We start from the raw sequence: 20,534 nt of genomic DNA, 5'->3' as shown, positions 1-20,534 counted from the left end.
GTCTTACAGTTGATAGGTTCTTGATTAGTGAGGGCATCAGAGGTTACAGGGAGAAGGCAGGAGAATGGGGTTGGGAGGGATAATACATCAATCATGAAGAAATGGCTTGATGGGCTGAATAGCCTGATTTGCTCCAATGCCTTATGGAGTCTAATTCTAATCACAATGTCAAACCAGCACTTCATGATCTGATTCTACAAAAACAATAATCTCATTGATCTGTACGTTAAGGATTTTGAAGGCATTTAGTGGGTCAGAAGAGAAGATATTTCCATTGTGGGCAAAATTAGATCCAGGGATGTAAATACAAAACACAATAGATAAATGAAGTTGGAAACTCAGTTGCACAGAGTCGATTTTATTTTAAGATACAGCGCAGAACAGGCCCTTCGAGCCATGCCGCCAGATACACCACTGATTTAACCCTAGCCTAATCATGGGACAATATAGAATGAGCTTAAAATTGTGTTCCTTTGTATTAACCATCCCACCCTGGGAAAAAAAATCTGACTGTCCATTCGATTACAGAGAATCTGGGGACTGTTGCTGGAAATGCAAGGAGAACAAAATGGATTTATACAAATGGGTACTTGAGGGCCAACACAGAATTGGTGGGCTAAATGGCCTATTACTGTGCTATTAGACTCTATCATGGGTTCCCAACTTTGTTTATGCAATGGACGCCTACAATTATCTGAGGAGTCTGTGGACCCCAAATTGGGAACCCCTTTTCTAAGTCCCAAACGAGGTTTTGCAATCTTCTGAGAAAATGCTTTTATTTTTACTAATTTTATTTTTTATTTAGAGATCGAGCCTGGAACAGGTTCTTCCAGCTCAACGAGCCGCACTACCTATTTAACTCTAGCCTAATCACAGAACAATTTGCAACTACCAATTAACCTACTAACCGGTATGTCTTTGGAATGTGGGAGGAAACTGGAACATCCAGAGGAAACCGACATGGTCACAGGGAGAACATACACACAGCACTAGTATTGAACTCTAATGCCCCGAGCTGTAATAGTGTCACGTTAATTGCTACGCTATCATGGCAAAAACACCTTTTTGTAGTTTCTTGTACCAGGTACAGTGTTTTATTGTCCAATAAAACATCTTTTTCCCATCTTTCAATCAACACACACAAAATGCTGAAAGAACAGCATCAATGGGAAAAAAAACCCTTCCGCAGGTCTATATTCACCTGTTGCAGAGAGCTCACTCTCACCTTGACGATGCTGGTGGCATTGTGAGAATCACATTTTTTGATTTCTCTAGTGTTTTCAATACAATCCAACCACTTCTGAGCAAGAAGCTGCAGAGGATGGGCGTAGACAAATCCACCAGCTCCTAGATTACTAACTACCTGACAGATAAGACTCCAGTTTGTACCACTGGATAGTTCTCTGTCTGAGAACTCAAAAGAGTTCAGTGAGTGGCACTGGAGCACCACAAGGGACTGTCCTGTCTCCGTTTCTGTTCACACCGTACACCTCAGACTTTCAGTACAAATCTGAGTCTTGTCACTTGTAGAGGTTCTGATGACTCTGCAGTGGTTGGGTGCATCAGAGATGGACAGGAGTCGGAGTACAGAAGACCTGTGGAGTGGTGCAGGAGGAATTACCTGCTCCTGAATGTGGCCAAAACCCTGGAGATGGTGAGTGATTTAGGAGGAACAGGACTGTGATGAGTCCTGTATACATTCTGGGAGAAGTTGCAATGGTGGAGGGGTACAAATACTTGGGTGTTCACCTCAACAACAGACTTGACTGGAAAACCAACACCAGGGCTGTTTACAAGAAGGGGATGAGCAGATTCTTATTTTCTAAGGAAGCTGAGATTCTTCAATATGTGTAACAGGATGTTGGAGATCTTTTACCAGTCTGTTGTAGTGAGTGTAGTCCTCTTTCCAGCTTTATGTTGGGGGAGCAGCATCAGTAGTGGTAATCCAAAAGTTCTAAATAAATTCATCAAGAAGACTGGATCGTCGTTGGCTACAACCCCGACTCTTTTGAGTTAGTGGTGGAGAGGAGGTCACTAAACAAATTGTTATCCATCATGGACAATCCGGCACATCCTCTCCATGACCAACTGAATAAATAGTTGAACACCCTTTAGAACAGACTCATTCAGCTCCGCTGTCACAAGGATCATTACAGAAAATCTTTCCTTCAATACAATAATCATATACAACAGTTCATCTCTGTGTTACAGGAGAACACACATCATAATACAATAATCTGTTTTATTACTTCGTAAACTATCATTGCACATTGGTAAATTATTGTGTATATTATGACTGTACTGAAGATACTGCCAGTCTGAGAGGCGGACAGGTCTGCAAGCCGAAAATTGGCGCAGAAGCAGAGCCGAGGAGTCAGACATCAGGAAGAGCCGTGCTAGTAGGAGACTCCATAATAAGAGGTACGGAAGGGGGTTTCTGCGGCAACAGGCAAGTTTTAAGGATGGTGTGTTGCCTCCCTGGTGCAAGGATCCAGAACATCTCGGACCGATTGCAGGGAATCCTCAAGGGTGAAGGCGAACAGCCGGAAGTGGTAGAGCATGTCAGCACAAATGACATCGGGAAGAATAGGAAGGACATTCTGCAGCTGGACTTCAGAGAACTTGGAAGAAGGCTGAAAAGCAGGACTTCCAGGGTGGTTATCTCTGGTTTGCTTCCAGTTCCTCGTGCTGGAGAGGGCAGGAACAGGGAGATAATGGATCTGAATATGTGGCTGAGGAACTGGTGCCGGAAGCAAGGATTTACATTCTTGGACCACTGGGATCTGTTTTGGGATAGGGATGAATTGTACAAAAGGGACGGGTTGCACCTTAATAGGTGGGGGACCAGCATTCTGGCAGACAGGTTTGCCACTGCAACACGGATGTGTTTAAACTAAGTAGTGGGGGGGGGGGGAGGGGGTGAACTGTAAATATAAGGATGGAGTTGAAGGGAAAGTGAAAATAAGAAAAGTTAAAAAGGACAACAGAATCAATGGAGTAGAAAGCTCAAGAAGAGATCATACAGTATGGCCAAGTGAAATAGGAATTGATATGAAAGGAGAGGGGAGTAACAAATTAAAAGTATTATATATGAATGCACGAAGTATAAGGAATAAAGTAGATGAGCTTGAGGCTCAGTTGGAAATTGGCAAGTACGATATTGTGAGAATAACAGAGACATGGCTTCAAGCAGACAGGGCCTGGGAAATGAATATTCAAGGATATACATCTTATTGAAAGGACAGACTGACTGGCAGAGGGGGTGGGGTGGCTCTGTTGGTGAGGAATGATATTCAGTCCCTTGCGAGGGGGGGACATAGAAACAGGAGATGTAGAGTCAGTAGGTATGTGAATAGCAAAAAAATAGTTAAGACCAAAATTGGGCCCTTGAAGACAGAAACGGGTGAATTTATTATGGGGAACAAGGAAATGGCAGATGAGTTGAACAGGTACATGGGATCTGTCTTCACTAGGGAAGACACAAACAATCTCCCAGATGTAATAATGACCAAGGGAACTGGGGTAAAGGATGAACTGAAGGAAATTTATATTAGGCAAGAAATGGTGTTGGACAGACTGTTGAGTCTGAAGGCTGATAAGTCCCAGGGACCTGATGGCCTGCATCCCAGGGTACTTAAAGAGGTGGCTCTAGAAATCATGGACACAATGGTAATCATTTTCCAATGTTCTATAAATTCAGGAACAGTTCCTGCTGACTGGAGGGTGGCTAATGTTGTCCCACTTTTCAAGAAAGGAGGGAGAAAGAGAAAACAGGGAATTATAGGCCAGTTAGCCTGATGTCAGTGGTGGGAAAGTTGCTGGAGTCAATTATAAAAGAGGAAATTACGACACATTTGGATAGCAGTAGAAGGATCAGTCCGAGTCAGCATGGATTTATGAAGGGAAAATCATGCTTGACTAATCTTCTAGAGTTTTTTTGAGGATGTAACTATGAAAATGGACAAGGGACAGCCAGTGGATGTAGTGTATCTGGACTTCCAGAAAGCTTTTGATAAAGTCCCACATAGGAGATTAGTGGGTAAAATTAGGGCACATGGTATTGGGGGCAGAGTACTGACTTGGACTGAAAATTGGCTGGCTGACAGGAGACAAAGAGTAGTGATTAACGGGTCCCTTTCGGAAAGGCAGACCGTGACCAGTGGGGTACTACAAGGTTCGGTGCTAGGACCACAGCTGTTTACAATATACATTAATGATTTAAATGAAGGGATTAAAAGTAACATTAGCAAATTTGCTGATGACACAAAGCTGGGTGGCAGTGTGAAATGTCAGGAGGATGTTATGAGAATGCAGGGTGACTTGGACAGGTTGGGTGAGTGGGCAAATGTATGGCAGATGCAGTTTAATGTGGATAAATGTGAGGTTATCCACTTTGGTGGCAAGAACAGGAAGGCAGATTACTATCTAAATGGAGTCAAGTTAGGAAAAGGGGAAGTACAAAGAATCTAGGTGTTCTTGTACATTAGTCAATGAAAGCAAGCATGCAGGTACAGCAGGTAGTGAAGAAAGCTAATGGCATGCTGGCCTTTATAACAAGAGGAATTGAGTATAGGAGTAAAGAGGTCCTTCTGCAGTTGTACAGGGCCCTGGTGAGACCCCACCTGGAGTATTGTGTGCAGTTTTGGTCTCCAAATTTGAGGAAGGACATTCTTGCTATTGAGGGAGTGCAGCGTAGGCTCACAAGGTTGATTCCTGGAATGGTGGGACTGTCGTATGTTGAAAGATTGGAGCGACTGGGCTTGTATACACTGGAATTTAGAAGGATGAGAGGGGATCTGATTGAAACATATAAGATTATTAAGGGATTGGACATGCTGAAGGCAGGAAGCATGTTCCCGCTGATGGGTGAGTCCAGAACTAGAGGCCACAGTTTAAGAATAAGGGGTAGGCCATTTAGAACAGAGATGTGGAAAAACTTTTTCACTCAGAGAGTGGTGGATATGTGGAATGCTCTGCCCCAGAAGGCAGTGGGGGCCAAGTCTCTGGATGCATTCAAGAGAGAGTTAGATACTCTTATAGATAGTGGGGTCAAGGGATATGGGGAGAGGGCAGGAACGGGGTACTGATTGTGTATGATCAGCCATGATCACTGTGAATGGTGGTGCTGGCTAGAAGTGCCGAATGGCCTACTCCTGCACCTACTGTCTATTGTCTATTTATTATAATAAAGTTAATATTATTATATTTACATATTATTATTTTTATAACACCTGGTAAAGGTTTTACTGCTAATGTGGTAGGGTGTTTCTTATGATGGCCTTTCTGTACAAGCCGTGTTTGGGTTACTGTCAGAGATAAGGGATGCTTAGGAATGTGGGCCATCCTGTCAGGAGAATGGAATGGGGAGAAGGCTGGGGGTGAGGGGGGAGCAGCTTTGTGACTGACATGGTGTGGGTCTTTGTCTTCTGTACAGCAGGAGATGAACAGGGAAGACGCTGCAGAGAATGGGTCACAGGATTTGATCCAGTGGGGAAAACACGATTCAATGGAGCCAAGGCGCAGAAGCCTACCAATGTTTGGTGAATGTGACTTTTGGAAGATTTGAGCTCCCACCTGTACACATTTGACTGTTTAATTATGATGGGCCTTTGTTGTTTTCTTTCTTTTCTTTACTAACTCTTTGGTTGAGATAACGTTCACAAATATATGTTTTTTTTAAAAACTGTATGCAGTGTGTGATCTGTTATTTCTTGCCGATGGGCTATTGCAGGGCAATGGATCACACAGCATTCACATGAACCAGGGTTTGGGTGGGCATGACATCCTGACCCCACAGATTTGGTGGGACCAAAGTCATAGACGTACAAAACCTGAGAAAGGTGGATTTCTCGCCATGGAATCCAGTGGCTGTTAGCCAGGGGCTAATGAGCTGCATTTCCAGAGAGCCCAGAAAAAAGAGGTTTCATTGCAGGGGTATTGTCCTGGATTGAGTTCGTTGAAAGCTGTGTGATTGTCCCAAAAGTTGATCAAGTGGGTTTGTGCTTAAGCCCGTGTTAAACTATTGTCCGGGGAAGTGATTAAGATATGTGGATAAGGACGCTGCAGGGGTTAAGTATTGGTGCAGTTCGAAGAGATTACCTGTAGTTAATGCTTGTTCTGAGTGTGGTGGATATCCACAGACCTGATGAATTATTGATAAGTATTTTAAGCACTGTTAAAACATTAGGGAAAGTTACAATCATGGAATGGCAATTTGACCAAACAGATGGGAAAGATGGAGTGTTAGTTCAGAGTAGCGCTGACATAATAGGAGTGGATCTGCCTGGTACCACTGGGGTCCCGAGAGAGGCAGAGCAATGGGCCATCCATACTTTCCAAGGAAAGGGGAGAGTAGGAGAGAGTGTTAAATTGGAAGCAGAGTTTCCCATAGCGGAGGGCGGAGACTTGAAAGACAAGTTGCTCTCATTTCTGCAGAGAGGGGGGAAAGAGTGGTCTTATGTGGAAGGTCTAACAAGTCTTCCAGCGAGAGGTGAAGATTCTGAGTTGGTATCTATCCCTGGCAGATAAACAGCAAAGTGCACCAGCAGAGAGTCAAAGTTAACATAGGCTGAGGATGATCTCGGGAGTGAAGCCCACCACCAAGGGGGAGGAGGAGTAGGAGACTTGGACAGAGCAGACTTCAGTACTCTTGATCATGGGAAAAGACTGTGACTGGTAGAGACTAAAAGGTCCAGCTGCTGAAGTTGAGGTCCTTAAGGGCAGAGAACCCCTTAGCTACTTCCACAGGCTACATGCAAGCACTAGAAAACATTTTTTGGCATGACAGGAAGCCCAGTGGAGCTTATGATGGGGTTTTAGAGCATGTTTCAGGAGAAGGGGGAGAAACTTTCTGCCTACATTTTTCAGCTCGAGAGACTGCTGCATTGCTTGCGGTGTAGAGGGGTCATCCAAGTGGCTGAGGTAAATCAATTAAGGATGGACCAAGTGGCAAAGGGTGCACAGTCACAGAACATAATCACTTGCAGCCTTCGAATGTCTTGTAAGACATGCCCCCCCTCCCACTTTTGTTAAGCTGTGATGGAGGAGAAGGAGGCCTCCGTCAGCAGGGTCCAGTCCTCGGAGTAGCCTCTGTTGCTGAGGTGACACCTGACGTCCTACAAACAGGGGTGTTACAGGAGTCCCTGGCAGATTTTAGAGCTGAGGTATCCCGGATGTTATCGGCGGGTGCTGCCATCAAGCATAACAAAGCTGATAGGGAGCTGGACCCACTGCAGAGACGTAGTAAGCAGAGGGCTGCTGTTTTTTGAGGGTCCCTTGAAAAGTGGAGTGACCAGTATTGTCCCTTACAACTGTGGTGAGTAGGTACACTTCGGCCGGGAATGTGATGAATGGGAAAACTTTTAGAAGTGAGCCCACAGTTACTTAAGCATAAAGGGAAGTCGGGAAACTTCAAAGACACCCAGCGAGGGAATGGCCTGGTGTCTTGGGGGAACACGTTCCAATCAATGTATCAAGGAAGACACAAAAGAGAAAAACCCTATTTTTAAAGGCTTAGTGGGGCCAAGCTGCAGTGTATCCCGATGGATTGAGGGTATTTATGCTAGAGGTATACTATACACAGGCTCTCAGATTACTCTATTGTACCATTCATTTTACAACCGGTATTTGACAGACACATTTACCACTGACGCCATTCAGTGTCCTCAAGCTCTGGGGGCTCAGTACAGATGACTACCTGTATGATGGTTACTTGTCGTTGAAACTGGAGTTTTCAGAGGCAGATGTGGGAGCAACTGAGGTCCTTGATAGGTTAGTGTTGGTTTGTCGAGAAGGGTGAAACTCCTATTCTGAGGAGGCTAGTGGGAGCCTACAAGAAGAAATTGATGGGGTTGGAAGAAGAGATTGATAGAGAAGATGTTGAAGCTCAAAGATGTCTTTTCTACTGATGAGTTTGATGTGGGTTGTTCCGAGAACACTTGCCACACCATTTAAGAAATGGAGGACACCCCTTTCAGAGAAAGGTCTCGGTGACTGGCACCCACTGAGGTGGCTGACGTTTGTAGCATCTGTGGAAGCTGAAGGAATCTGGGATTGTCACTGAGTCCAGGAGTCCCTATGTGCTTTCCCCCCCACCCCCCAGAGTGGTGGTGAGGAAGAAGAATGGGAAGGTATGAATGCTTGTGGACCATCAGACTCTGAACTGACACATAGTCCCCAGCCAGTATACTGTTCTGAGGATTGAGGATACACTGGCCTGCCTGAGTGGAGTGAAGTGGTTCAATGTGCTGGACCTAAGAAGTGGGTATTATCAGATACCCATGAGTGAGGCTGACAAGGAGAAGATGGCATTCATATGTCAACTTTCAGTTTGAAAGGATGCCCTAGGGCATGTCAGGAGCACCAGCTACTTTCTGGAGAGTCATGGAGAGAACTGTTAGGGATATGAACTTGCTTGAGATGCTGGTTTACCTGGATGACCTCAAAGCGCTCGGGTCTGCCCTGGAAGAGCACAAGATGAGGCTACAGAAGGCATTAGGTTGCCTGAAAGCTGAGGGAATAAAAAGTCAATGGAGAAGTGCCAGCTCTGCAAGACGTTGGTCAACTACATTGGGCATTGTAGTCTCACGGGACTGAGTAGCTATGGATCCTCAAAGATAAAGCCGGTGACCACACAGCCAGGGTTCAAGAATATGAGCACCCTACACTCGTTCCTTGGATTCTGTGGGTATTACTGGAGGTTTGTGAAAGACTACTCTAAAGTGAGTCACCCTTTGAATCTGTGCGGTTACCCTCCCTTGGGGAACAACTGGAGCTGGGCGAAAGGAGAAGATGGTAAAGATTATCTTAGCCTTTCGAAGCCTTTTGGAGCAAGATGGGATCCAAAATGTGAAGAGCCCTTTCAGTTGTTGAAGGAGCTGCTGACAAAAGCGGCTTTGTTGATTTTTGCAAACCCCCACTGCCGTATGTATTGTATACAAATGAGGGTTAGACTGCATTCTATATCAGGAACAGGGCACAAGGTTGAGATCTGTCGCTGGAGTTTGTCTCCCTCCCAGCAAAACTACCCCAAACACACATTGGCGTTTTTGGCATTGAAATGGGAAGTGGTGGATAAGTTAAGTGATTATCTATATGGTGCCAAGTTCAAGGTGAGGATAGATAACAATCCATTGACTTATACCCTGACATCGGCAAAATTGGATGCTACAAGCCCTTGTCAGTTGGCGGCGTTGCCTGCCTATGATTTCAGCCTGAAGTACCAGCTGGGTAGCCGGAACATTGATGCTGATGCATTGTCCCGACATGCACATGAAGGGCTGGAAATGGACAGAGTAGAAGAGTGTTCCTGCCCTGGAGTTAGAGTAGTGTGTCAGTTTTCCATCACAGGGAAGTCAGAGGTGAAGCAAGGGCAGGATCCAGCGATCATTTGGGAGCTTCTGGTTGTACCATTCCACAAGCTTATTGCAGCCTAACTGCTCTGAATACAGAGCAGTTGCCTGAGTTGAATCCAGGGGAAGCGGCTGCCGCTCAGCGAGATGACCCATCTATACGTACCATTTGGTCAGCTGTTGTGGAAGGAGATGTGGCCCAAGCTGAAAAGATGAAACACTCTGCTGTATCTCTACTGCTGAGAGAATGGAACAAACTCAGGTTGAGGAACCAGATTCTATTCCAGATCATATCTCCTCCAGTCAGGCCTCAACGTTCCCAGTTGGTTCTGCCTGAGAAATATCAGAGGATTGTGTTGAAGTCACTTCACGATGATTCAGGTCATTTGGAGTCTGACAAGACCTATGGGTTGGTCAGAGATTGGTTCTACTGGCCCCGAAAGAAGCCTGAGATCGCAGAGTACTGCAAGTTGTACATTCAATGTATTCGATGGAAGACACTGCCTATGAGGGCCGCTCCTTTATCCCATTTACAGAGTGTGGGGCCACTTGATCTGGTACGTATGGATTTCCTCTCCATCGAGCCTGATTCCAGCAACACATTGAATGTCTTGGTTATTACTGATCTCTACACCAGATATGCTCAAGCTTTCCCTGCAAAGGATCAGAGAGTGTCCACCATGGCCAAAGTGTTATGGGAAAAGTATTTCATTCATTATGGCCTTCCCAGACTAATACATAATGATCAGGGATGGTAATTTGAGAGTAGGCTCACAGATGAGTTACTGAGCATGCTTGGCATTGAAAAGTCGAGGACCATGCCTTAAAACGCTCAAGGTGACCCCAAGCCCAAGAAGTTCAATCAGACACTGCCAGACTGCTCAGAACCCTGGATATCAGGAAGAACAACAAATGGAGTCACCGTATTGGGCATCTGCTACAACTGTACAGAGAATGAAGCCACTGGATAGTCACCACATTATCTTTGGGTTTGGGTGCAAAAGAAAGTTGCCTGTTGACCTCTGTTTTGGGACTAGTGGGGAAGACTTGCCACAGAAGACCTATCTGAAGTATGTGCCTGACATGAGTATGTAAATGAAAAGGCTTATGAACTAGTAAAGGTCTCTGCTACAAAGCAGAATCAAGGAAATATGAGGAGATATGATCAAAAGATTAGGTTCACTCAACTGACGTCTGGAGACAGAGTTCTCATGAAGAACTTGAGCTACTAGAGAAGCATAAGTTCGCTGACTGTTGGGTGGCTATGTCTTGTGTAGTGGAGAGTCAGATGCCAAACGTACCAGTTTGGTGAAACCAGAGGATGGGAATGGACTTGTCAGGATTCTCCATCAGAACCACCTTCTACCTCTGTTGACCCGGAGCCTGATCAGGACCCTACACCTAGAAAGAGGTCTCTGAGGCAACATGGGAGAACAGAGGACTCACAGTGGAAGGGATTTAACCACTGAATTTGTTACAGACTCAGAGGATGAGGAAGTGGGGGTATGGTATATGCTACCCTATGCAAGCTCCTCAATAACTGACAAAGAGATTCCCAAACCTCCCCATACGTATGCGGATGAAACGGAGTGGAGTAGACATGGACAGGCATGAGGCTGGACAATGAAGGGAAACTGGGCTCTAAAGTAACTAGGAGTGAAGATGAGCTCAACCACATGACAAGGGGACCCGAGTTGCCAGAAGGCATGGGTAACAGACCTCTCCACGTAGATGGGAAAGAACCCAGGGAGTGTCTGAAGCTGAAGTAAAAGATGATAGGCTAAGGAGGTCTCAAAGAGTCAGGAAACCCCCAGATAGGTGGCCTATGTTGCACCTATTCCACTAGTGAGATACGTCCGTAACATTTACAAATGGATTGGAGGTTCCGACATCACAAAGTTCCTTTGAAAACAGTCTCATTAATGGGGGCTGATGAATTTCAAAGTCATGAGGACATGATTTTTGGTGAGAGGAAAGAGTGTAACACCCTGGTAAAGGTTTTACTGATAATGTTGTAGGGTGTTTCATTTAATGGTCCTTCTGTAGAAGAAGTATTTGAGTTAGTTTTTTTTGGCTGATGAAAATTACCATGGTTTTATTCAACTTGGTTTCTTAATCTAATGTACTAACAACAGTGCACAACTATTTGCAATTCCTACCCATTCCAAAACAAAGATTTAATACACATTCAGATTGTGTTTCTTTGTTCATTTTTGATCCAATTAAAGATGGTCATTCACTGAAGATAAAACTACAGATTGGTATCAAATCCATTGCATTTGCTGAGGCTTAGATTTGCATACTAGCAGTTTTGTATTTTTATAAATAAAAATGTTAATCCTTAGTACTTGAATTACACAATATCTAGTTCCCACCATATATCCATACAGGAAGCTAATATTGCATTACACCAAAATAAAAGTTTTAACAAAGTTTTTATAAAAACATCCACACTTCGTTTACCCCGACCTTTTCGCGCTTTGGCTCTATGTCTGTTCAGAGATTCCTGTTGGTCTTCTACTATCTTCTTCAAAATTGATTTTTCCTCTTCACCATCAACCATTTCCCAAGTCACTCCTTGTCTCTCAAAAGCAATTTTCCATCATGAGCTGCTTTTGCCTTTTCAAGTATTTCTTTTGCATTTGTTTTGAAAAGGATATTTCTCTCTTTAGCACCCCTTATAAAATCTATCCACTGTATTTCACTATGAGTGGAGAATATTTCATGAATATCTTCCCTGCATGTCTGATCGGTCAAATCACCAGCAAACTTCAGCAAGCACTCAGTTCTTACTTCAAAAGAGTTCTTGCCCAGCACATCTTCAGTATTTTTCTGCTGTTCTTTATCAATTTTAGATTTTGCTTTATGCTGCTTTTTCTCTTAGGCTTTTTTCTGAAAATAAGCATCTTTGAAAAGTACAATCATTTCAGTTTCTTTATACTTCCACCCTGGAGCTTCTACAAATATTGTAGCCAAATCTAGACGGTCAAAGATGACAAATACTGATCCCTTAAACTGCTTCTGCAATGTTCTTCTCATTTGTATATTTTCCACAGGTCCATTTTCATCAAACCAGTTCTTAATCTCATCAAGTGTTGCACTTGTAGGAAAGCCTTTGACATAGACAGATCTGGCTTTAATAGAGTTTTTATACTCCTCAAATTCAGGAAGGGGCTTGTTAGGAGAATGGCGGATTTTGGATTTGTCCTCACTGATTTCAAAAAGTCCACTTTTGGATTTCTTGAGACCTTCTACTATTACAGTGAAATCTGTTGTTAGACGACTTAACCTGTTAAACTTAATCATGGTTTCTAGGGGTATCCAGCCATCATCCAACTTGATCTGTTCTTTGAGAATTTTATCTCTTGGCAAATTGTGATCGCCAAAGTAATATTCAATCTGTTCACATATTTTCTTCTCAAGGGGAGTCATTTCTTGTGCCACTCCATTTTCTGCTATTTTGGCAAATCTACCTGGAGCAACAATCCGCCAGAGCCACCACGCAAACCATTTGAGTTACTGTTAAAGACAAGGGATGCTTAGGAAAGTAGGCCGTCCAATCAGGAGAATGTAATGGGGAGAAGGTTCTAGAAAAGGCTGAGGGGGAGCAGCTTTGTGACTGACACGGTGTGGGTCTTTGTCTTTTGTTCGGCGGGAGATGAAGAGGGAAGACACTGGACAGAACAGATTGTAGGATTTGATTGGTGGGAAAACACAAGTTGATGGAAGTCTGCCAAAGATCAGTGAAAATGGCTTCTGGAAAATTTGAGCTCCAACATGCGCACGTTTTAATTATAATGGGTCCTTTTTTCGTTTTTTTTTCCCTTTACTAACTTTTTGGTTAAGATAACGTTCACAAATATACTTTACGGTAGTGTGTGATCTGATATTTCATTCCGACAGGCTATAATGCAGGGCAGTAAGTCACACAGCATTCACACAAACTGGGATTTGGGTGAGTGAGACATCCCAACCCCACAGATTTGGCGGGTCCAACGTCATATACACCCTAGACCTACAAAGCCTGAGTAAGGAGAGCTTCTTACCGTGGAATCCAGAGGCCGTTAAAAAAGGGGATTTCATTTCTTATTGCCAAGTGTGTTTTTAAATGTTGCTATTGTAACAAAATAATTTTCCGCTCAGGATCAATGAAGTACTTATTATTGGTTATCAACGCAAACAATGCATTTCACTGTGTGTTTCAATGCACAGGTGATAAACAAATGAATCTGATCAGAATTTGAGACTTTGGTCACTGAAAGTACAGATACGATATTACAGTGGATTCTGGTTAATTGGGCCATTGGTTAATTGCTTATTTGGGCAACTCTATTTGAGACACTATGCTACTTAAATGGGACAGGAGACTGTTACCAATTAAGATCAGTTGTGTACATTTGTGTGGGTGTTGACGCTTAGAGCAAACAGCTGTTAGCTAGTGTCATTTGCATGTTAGTGCTGAAAAAGCAGCAATTTTTATCACCAACAGTTGGAGAGAAGTAAGCAGTCAGATAAGCGAGACTGTTTTGTTCATTACGGTTTCAAGCATTCACACTTGGAAATACCAGAAAAAGCCGGGAGTGAAAATGAAACAATTTCACTACTTCAACAAGTTAGAAATTATGAAGAAATTAAAGGCATTGACAATTATCTTCAACATTACAACGAAAATGAAGATTTGGAGGATGGATGCAAATGTCAACTATTGTACTAAGGCAGTCCATTATGATTACTAGGTGTCAGCACAGATTTTGTCCATTTATAGTGAATCAAAAGAACACAACAGCATACACTGGAAAAATTCCTCCATCAATAATTATTAAGAACTAACGCACAGTGTTATAGTACTGTAGTAGTATTGATAGTGTTCTAATTTGCTCTGTATTTTGCTTAAATACATCATTTGTTACTTAGTTAAACAGTAGTTTGTCTTTTTTATATTTTTTTAACTATTCCCATGAAACTTCAGCTAATTGGGGCAGCTGGCTAATTGGGCCAAAATGTGTCCCAATTAAATGGAACGGACTATACTGACGAAATGTAAAATGCCATGATTAATTCACTAGTATACCTGTGCTCCAGTGATGATTGACTGGAAACCAGATCCACAGAGTCTGTTTACTGTTAAGGCCGGCACGGAAATCGGAATTCCAACTTGTAGTCCAACATGTCTTGCAATGTAAGCAGCATCTGAAGAACTCTTTCAAAACAAAGAAACCAAGGAAGTTCACGTTCAAATTTATTGTCACGTGTATACCGCCAGACAAAACAAAGTTCCACCAGACCTAAGTGCACAATACAGTACATACAAATCACACAACACAGTACAAACTAAAAAGTAAACAGTATAACGCTACTGGTTCTTCATATGTGATGAGACCTGGGTGGTGGCAGGACATTCAGTAATCTCACAGCCTGGGGGGACGAAGCTGTTACCCATCCTAACAAGTTTTTGTCCTAATGCTAGGGTACCTCCTATCTGATAATTGGGTGTCAAAGAGATTGTTGGATGAATGGGAGGGATAACTGAGAATATTAAGGGCCATGCATACACAGCAGTCCTGATTAATATTAATTTTAATCAGGATTGACTCCCACTGATTACAGTTAAACCTGAAGGTATTGGAGTATAAAAATATTATGGAGTATAAAACTTGTATCATTCGCTGCATAACCAAAACTATGTAGTCAGTTTGCTATGCATGTACTCAATTTAGTAGAATGAAATCTTAGAATGGTGTGTTAATGAGAGGTAGCTAAAGAAATGTAGATTAGAACGTTGCTCAGTTCTGAGTTTATTATTTGCTATGCATGTACCCAATTTGGTAGGAGACTGAAGTCTTAAAAATGTAGAAGACAATGGTATGTTAATGAGAGGTAGCTAAGAGATGTAGATTAGAACATGATTAAGTCACGAAGTAATAAGAATGTAAACTTGCTATTTGCTAGAGAATGAAATTTTAGGAATGTAAAAGTAAATGTAAAATCTTAGGAATGTGTTAATAGAAGGTAGCTAAAGAGATGTCCATTAGAACCGTACATGTGGTACGTGTGAAACTAGACCAGGATTTTGCTATAAAAAATGCTGTGCCCGAGGATCGGTGGGCAATCAGCGACTAGCTCAATGACTGTCTCAGCTTTGATTTGCAAATTAATGTTTAACCCTTCTTGAAGAATCTTCTGCGTCTCCTAGTCATTTGTGAGGCGCAAAAAACCACGACAAAGGCAGAGTCTGCAAATCTGGGCCAGGGACTGGAGGCTGGAGGCCTGACATCTGCAGTTCTGAGAATCCAGAGACAAGGACAAGGACTGGAGGCCCTTAGGTGGCTTGTCCTGGGGTTGAAAGCCAGTCTGTGTGCGTGTAATGGATTTAGTGTGCAGGAGGGTGGGAAAAGGGCTCGCTACTGCGCGAGAAAGGAGGTAAACAGGACCCGCACCACCAGGTTCAGGAACAGCTATTACCCCTCAACCATCAGACTCCTGAACCAATGGGGATAACTTCATTCACCCCACCCCATCACTGACCTGCTCCCACAACCCATGGACTCACTTTCAAGGACAATGTTGTGCCAAAGCAAATAAATTGGCAATTAAATGGTTAACTAATCCTTTCTAAGAACACAATGTCCACTCTCCTCCCATTCATGTACCTATCTAAACACCTCTTAAAAGTCCTTCATGTATCTACCTGTACCATCACCCCAGGCAGTGCATTCCATCCACCCACCACTCTCTCTGTAAAAACTTGCCCCTCTCATCACCTCTGAAATTATCCCCCTCTCACCTTAAATGCACGTTATCTAGTATTAGATATTTCTGTCCTGGGAAAAAAGATATTGTCTGTCTACTCTATCTACGCCTCTCAATCTTATAAACTTCTATCAGATCTCCCCTCAACGTCCATTACTTGACAGAAAACAACCCAAGTTTGTCTAGCCTCTCACAGACAATGATGCAGAATGGTTTGAAATCAAAATCAATTGCAATGTTCACAGATTCTACTGTATACTAACCTGCATTACATTGCCAACAACAACACTGTCCACCAGTTCCTGGCTGACCTGCCCAGCAGCCAATGCGGCCTTTGCAGCATGGGCAGCTAAATTTGTGGCACTGTAATCCTTTAGCTTTCCTCCATAGGTGCCAAAGGGAGTCCGTTTGGCAGCAACAATAAATACACCTGTGAAACAAAAATGAAAGCAATTTGCTCCAATTTACTATGCACTGGACACTTATCCAAATTCTCGCAATAGTAATGTCACAACTTTGAAAATAATTCATAAAATTTGGATTCTAATGTTTTTAATCCTAGGTCAGGGGTCAGCAACCCGCGGCTCTGGAGCCGCATGCGACTCTTTCATCTCTGTGCTGCTGCTCCCCGTGGTTTGTTAGTTTTTGAAATGTAATTCGAAATTTGAAGATTATGGTGATCTTGTACAATCTAAATAAAACGTTGTGGAGACCCCATTTCCTGGCACATCCGAACCGGCTCACAATTAGCCACCGTTCCAGCTAAGGGAGATAGCCTACGGGGGTTTGTGAGTACGTGTCTTTTGGAGCATCCGCGCCCAAGGGGGGCGGGTTGAGGGAGGCTTTAAAGCAAGGCTGTTTAGTTCGAATAAAGTTATCTTTGACTGCAGTGTCGTTATTTTAGCGCTGCGTGTAGCACACCGCTACGTGTTTTTTTTATCGCTATTAATATACATCACCACTGCCAATGCCTAACACCCGCCAGTGCGCGCTTTCTTTTAATTCTTCGATCCAAGGTAGGCTAACTATGGAGTAACCTTCAACCCAACGTCTTTTTTTCAGAGTTCAAAATATTTTTGTTGCATGCAGAAATGTAATTTCGTTTTCTCTGCAGGAGTTCATCAATTTCATAAATGCAACACATTATAGTTTGTTTATATATAGCATAAAGGCAAAAAAAAACCCATTGTATGCAGTGTTATTTCATTTTAAATGTCAAATGGGTTTTGTGGCTCCCAGTGTTTTCTTTTCTATGGGAAATGGATCCATATGGCTCTTTCAGTGGTAAACGTTGCCGACCCCTGTCCTAGGTTCTTTCAGAAGTCAGGAAAGAGACACAAAACTTGTTACTTCATAATCATTTTATTAAGCGCTAATTGAACATGGACAGTGATGTGAAGGAATTTAAAGCAGAAAGTTGGCCCCACTGCATGGTCAGCACTTTGAAACTACACAGACGAAAAACTCCATTCAGTTTGCGTATAAGAGTCATCCAATCAGAACTCCCTCCCCCTCACTTAAATAACAAGACCATAAGATATAGGAGCACAATTAGGCCATTTGGCCCATCGAGTCTGCTCCGACATTTATTCATGGCTGATCCATTTCCCTCTCAGTCCCAACCTCCTGCCTTCTCTCTGTATCCCTTCATGCCCTGACCAATCAAGAATCTATCAACCTCTTCCTTAAATATACACAAAAACTTGGTCTCCACAGCTGCCTGTGGTAACAAACTCCACAGATTCCCCACTCTCTCACACAAGAGGACGCACTTGCATATACATCACAAACACAAAAAAATTTGAAGATGATGGAGATCAAAGAAAAACACATAAAATGCTGGAGGAACTCAGTACAGTACAGTTCATGTTTCAGGCTGAAACCCTTCATCAGGACAGTATGTGACCACGTGTACACACTGTGACCATTGGGGGACACTAAGCAAATGCATATACAGTCGGCCCTCCTTATCTGCGAGTTCCGCATGCGCAAATTCAACCAACCGCGAATCGAGAAAACCCGGAAGTGCTCTTCCTGCACTCATTGTTTGAGCATGTACAGACTTTTCTTGTCATTATTCCCTAAACAATGCAGTATAACAACTATTTACATAGCATTTACATTGTATTAGGTATTATAAGTAAAGTAGAGATGATTTAAAGTATACGGGAGGATGTGCGTAGGTTATCATGGATCGGGATCAAAAAAAATATCAGTTCCCTTACTCAGTAAGTCGGAACAGCTACATCCAGTATTATATAGTGTCAGTTAGTCAAACGTTTGTCTTAGAAAACAGTATATGTTTTACCTTTCTATGCATATAAAACACTTAAGAAACATTATGTATTTCAATAATTAAACCACTGCATTGCTTAGTAATAATTGTAGCTTACATTGGGGCTGGGCCTTTCTTACTTTATCCTTTAAAATTGTTCTGATCATTGACTGACCGTAGCCTAACACTTTTCCAAGACCGATGGCATTTTACCTCTTTCTGATCTCTTTATTATTTCCACTTTTTCAATTGTGATCGTGATTATTTTCGTGAACAGAAACACTGCCGATTCAGAGCTCCACCGGGTCCTAAAGACCACCGCTCTGAGACAGGTTAAAAAAGGACAGGGGTTCCGCTGGATCCTGAAGTCCACCTCACTCCAAAAGGTTAAATAAAGGACTTGAGCATCCACATTTTTTGGTATCCGCGAGGGGTCCCGGAACCAATCCCTCGCAGATAAGGAGGGCCGACTGTAAATACTGTGATCACTGGGGAGCACACTGAATAGCTGCATATATATGCAAACACAAGGAAATCAGTAGATGCTGGAAATTAAAGCAACACACACAAAATGCTGGTGGAACACCCACACACACACCTACCTAGTTCATAGCTATTTGCACTGTTGTCCTGTAAATTGTTGGTTACTATTGTGTTGTCTGTTATTGTATTGTCCTGTGCTTTATGCTTGTCACTGAACCACAATCAATTCTGGTCTGTTTCACATACTGGCAATAAAGTGATTCTGATTCTAAAATTCTAGAGAATATAGGGTCAATGGCTTATTCTCAAAGATCAACAACACTTCACTCGCACCCTCCCCCCCATGCATTCATACTCACCATCCCCATTCCAACAATTAATTGGGCCTTACGGGCTCTTTGGGCCAGAAAGGGGGTGTTACCTTTCTGTAGCTCCTAATAAGGGACAGCACAGCAATGTAGGGATTAGCGTAACATTATTACAGCGCCAATTAGGGGTTCAATTCCCTCTGCTATCTGTCACGTTCTCCCTGTGACTGTATGGATTTCCTCCGGATGCTCCTGGATCCTCCCACATTCCAAAGACGCATTGGCTAGTAGATGAATTTCTCACATGGTATAACTGGCACAGGCACATTGGGCTGGAGGGGCCTGTTACTCTGCTGTATCTCTAAATAAAATAAAACACAGAACATAGAAGAGTCCAGCACAGGAACAGTCGCTTTGGTCCACAATGTTATGCTGAATCAATGAAATTAGTAAAAAAAAAGTCAGCTAATCTCTTCTACCTATACAATGTACATATCCTTTCATATCCCTCACATTCATGTCTCTCTCTCATGTCATAATTATCTGGATAGACAGGGTCTGATTAGGAACAGTCAACATGGATTTGAGCGTGGAAGGTCATGTTTGACAAATCTTATTGAATTTTTTGAAGAGGTTACGAGGAAAGTTGACAAACGTAAAGCAGTGGATATTGTCTATATGGACTACAGTAAGGCCTTTCACAAGGTTCCACACAGAAGGTTAGTTAGGAAGGTTCAATTGTTAGGTATTAATATTGGAGTAGTAAAATGGATTCAACAGTGGCTGGATGGGAGATGCCAGAGAGTAGTGGTGGATAACTGTTTGTCAGGTTGGAAGCCAGTGACTAGTGGTGTGGCACAGGGATCTGTACTGGGTCCAGTGTTGTTTGTCATATACATTAATGATCTGGATGATGGGGTGGTAAATTGGATTAGTAAGCATGCAGATGATACTAAGGTAGGTGGCGTTGTGGATAATGAAGTAGGTTTTCAAAGCTTACAGAGAGATTTCGGCCAGTTAGAAGAGTGGGCTGAACAATGGCAGATGGAGTTTAATGCTGATAAGTGTGAGGTAGGAATAATCCAAGTAGGACATACATGGTAAATGGTAGAGCATTGAAGAATGCAGTAGAACAGAGTGATCTAGGAATAATGGTGCATAGTTCCCTGAAGGTGGAATCTCATGTGGTTAGGGTGGTGAAGAAAGCTTTTGGAATGCTGGCCTTTATAAATCAGAGCACTGAGTATAGGAATCGGGATGTAATGTTAAAATTGTACAAGGCATTGGTAAGGCCGAATTTGGAGTATTGTGTACAGTTCTGGTCACCGAATTATAGGAAAGATGTCAACAAAATAGAGAGAGTACATA

General features: G+C 42.9%; 2 protein-coding genes across 2 annotated transcripts in view; both read right to left on the bottom strand.

Moving 5' to 3' along the window:
* acaa2 (acetyl-CoA acyltransferase 2) overlaps positions 1–20,534 on the bottom strand; it is a 59,406-nt gene that overhangs the window by 32,497 nt on the left and 6,375 nt on the right. Inside the window, exons 2-3 of the mRNA XM_059989740.1 lie at positions 16,364–16,530; positions 14,422–14,550 (exon numbers count right to left, since the gene is read on the bottom strand). Coding sequence (XP_059845723.1) covers positions 14,422–14,550; positions 16,364–16,530 — 296 coding nt within the window. The remainder of the gene's footprint in view (positions 1–14,421; positions 14,551–16,363; positions 16,531–20,534) is intronic.
* Positions 11,714–13,433, bottom strand: LOC132405036 (lupus La protein-like). The gene has a single exon (XM_059989741.1). It carries the CDS (start codon positions 12,780–12,782, stop codon positions 12,231–12,233), a length of 552 nt encoding a protein of 183 aa, XP_059845724.1. The 5' UTR covers positions 12,783–13,433; the 3' UTR covers positions 11,714–12,230.

The sequence above is a fragment of the Hypanus sabinus genome, chromosome 14 (assembly GCF_030144855.1).
Source record: "Hypanus sabinus isolate sHypSab1 chromosome 14, sHypSab1.hap1, whole genome shotgun sequence".
Lineage (NCBI taxonomy): Eukaryota > Metazoa > Chordata > Chondrichthyes > Myliobatiformes > Dasyatidae > Hypanus > Hypanus sabinus.
Note: the sequence above shows the minus strand (reverse complement) of the source record. Positions and strands in the feature narration are given on the sequence as shown.

Bases quoted from the DNA above. Each gene is read 5' to 3' on its own strand.
- LOC132405036 (XM_059989741.1), bottom strand. From the start codon at position 12,782: ATGACTCCCCTTGAGAAGAAAATATGTGAACAGATTGAATATTACTTT.